Source organism: Pseudophryne corroboree, chromosome 6 (assembly GCF_028390025.1).
Source record: "Pseudophryne corroboree isolate aPseCor3 chromosome 6, aPseCor3.hap2, whole genome shotgun sequence".
NCBI classification, from domain to species: Eukaryota; Metazoa; Chordata; class Amphibia; order Anura; family Myobatrachidae; genus Pseudophryne; species Pseudophryne corroboree.
In genome coordinates this window covers 31,741,650-31,744,129 of record NC_086449.1, presented here as the reverse complement: position 1 = coordinate 31,744,129, position 2,480 = coordinate 31,741,650, and the positions used below count along the sequence as shown (strand labels likewise).

The 2,480-nt window shown below is 41.2% G+C and overlaps 1 protein-coding gene across 1 annotated transcript; it reads left to right on the top strand.

Moving 5' to 3' along the window:
• Nucleotides 1-601: 601 nt before the first annotated feature.
• Nucleotides 602-1,582, top strand: LOC134934186 (vomeronasal type-2 receptor 26-like). The gene has a single exon (XM_063929678.1). It carries the CDS (start codon nt 602-604, stop codon nt 1,580-1,582), a length of 981 nt encoding a protein of 326 aa, XP_063785748.1.
• The last annotated feature ends 898 nt before the right edge of the window (nt 1,583-2,480 follow it).

The window sequence follows — 2,480 nt, the reverse complement described above, 5'->3', positions numbered from 1 at the left end:
TTTGTTGTTCTTTTCCTTTGGCGGCGTGCCGCACATATATTTAGTTTTAGGGTTGTTAGTAGCCCCTAGCTTACTGTTTGCTTTAGTTAGAGTTCCCCTTGTTATTATCCTGTCTTGGTTCACGCCTTGTCTCACTCTAAGATCTGGGGGCATCGGAGTTGGGCAGATCTAATCCGCCCTTCAAACGCGGCTGCCGTGGGCCCAAGAAACCATAGTCACTCAGGCGTGAACTGACCACACGGGTGAAACAATGGAGGTAGGGTGCTAGGGGCTATTTCCGTACCACCCCTTATTTCAGCGTCACGTCCTGGTGCTCTGGACTCACTACGCAACATCTCTCTAGTTCTGAGCATCAGGAACGTAACATCATCCCCTAAGAAGCCATGTTGGAGACTGTGCAGTAGTGCACTCCTATACTAACACTCCCTCTCGCTACAAGCTATTCAAACATAAAATGTAAAAAGAAAGTTAATAACTAACTAACTAACTAACTAACTAAATAAATAAATAAAATAATTATTCAAAATTGCATAAAGTTTTAATAACAATGTTTTCTTAGTTTTAGTAGATGTAGGAAATCAACATTATAAATGTATTCAGAATGTTTATTTTCAACATCACACAACACATTAATGACATGAAGACGTGTAACATAAACATATTTTTCTATCTTGCAGATGCAATTAATTGCTTGAGGTGTCCATGGGATCAGTGGCCAAATAATGAGAAATCCAGATGTCTCCCAAAATCCATGGAGTTTCTTTCCTATGAAGATGCATTAGGAGCAATTTTAGCTGCAGTCAGCATAATATCCTCACTTATTCCTGCTATTATTTTGAGACTTTTCATCCTGCATAGACAAACACCTATAGTGAAAGCCAATAATTACTCTCTAAGTTGTCTTCTACTGATGTCTCTGTGTCTCTGCTTCCTGTGCTCTTTAGTATTTATAGGTTACCCCCACCACCAGAAGTGTCTCCTGCGTCAAGTACTGTTTGGTCTGGCCTTCACTTTGTGCATCTCAAGCATTTTGGCTAAGACTATCCTGGTGGTGTTTGCCTTTATGGCCACTAGACCAGGCAGCAATGTGAGGAGATGGATGAGCCCCCAAGTGTCCTACATGATTATTATTACCTGTTTCCTGTTACAACTCATCTTGTGCATCACTTGGATGTCCACAGCTTCTCCATTCCCACAATATAACACTGAAACTAACCCTGGACTCATCATTGTTGAGTGTGATGAGGGTTCTCCCATTGCCTTCTGGACCATGTTGGGTTACCTCTTTCTTCTGGCCACCATTAGTTTCATTGTTGCCTTCCTGGCTCGGAGACTTCCTGACAGCTTCAATGAGGCCCAGTTTATTACCTTCAGCATGCTGGCCTTCCTCAGTGTCTGGGTGTCCTTTATCCCGGCCTCCCTCAGTGCTCAGGGTAAATACACGGTGGCCATGGAGATATTTGCCATCTTGGCTTCCAGTTGGGCTCTGGTGATCTGTATGTTCCTGCCTAAATGTTTCATCATAGTGTTCAGACCATACATGAATTCCAGGGAACATCTCATGAGGAAGGAAAGACAATAGTTCTATTGTAGAAAACAATTAAAACTTTGGTGAATTATTTTATAAACATTATTTTAATAAAGTCATGTATATTGTAACTGTAAAAGTGTATTTGAAAGGCCTTGTAAGGATTTATGCCTCTTTATGGGGTCTATTTACTAAGCCTTGGATGAAGATAAAGTGGACGGAGATCAAGTTCCAGCCAATCAGCTCCTAACTGTCATGTTACAGGCTGGGTTTAAAAAATGATCGTTAGGAGCTGGTTGGTTGGGACTTTAACTCCGTCCACTTTATCTCCATCCAAGGCTTTAGTAAATGGACCCCCCTATGTCTTGAAAAGTTAAACAAGAGAGGGAGCAATACAATCTGTAGCGAGTACAATAAATCAATTTTCACCCACATACTGTCTCTTTGGAGGTTGAGACAGCCTCAGAAATGACTGCCAGCAGACGGGTTGCTCTACGCATTGGGAGATTTTAAGCAAAGACCTTTTAATTGTAAAATAAAAAGTTTTACTTTTTTTTTTATAATAAAAAGTTGTTTTGGACTATGCAACAGTGGTATGGTGTTCCCCGGACAAATTGTACTTCACAATCTGATGGATAAATATCATTTGGCATTGTATAAAGTCTAGTAGAGGAGCAATAGAGGTCTCAGGCTGCTATTCATGGTTTGCCATGAGCCCCTTAGTTTGAAATAAAATCTTGTCACAACATACAATATCATTCTAGACCAGCGTTTCCTAAACTCCTCCATTACAGTCCGGGTTTTAAGTAGAGATGAGCGCCTGAAATTTTTCGGGTTTTGTGTTTTGGTTTTGGGTTCGGTTCCGCGGCCGTGTTTTGGGTTCGAACGCGTTTTGGCAAAACCTCACCGAATTTTTTTTGTCGGATTCGGGTGTGTTTTGGATTCGGGTGTT

Bases quoted from the DNA above. Each gene is read 5' to 3' on its own strand.
- LOC134934186 (XM_063929678.1), top strand. From the start codon at position 602: ATGTTTATTTTCAACATCACACAACACATTAATGACATGAAGACGTGT.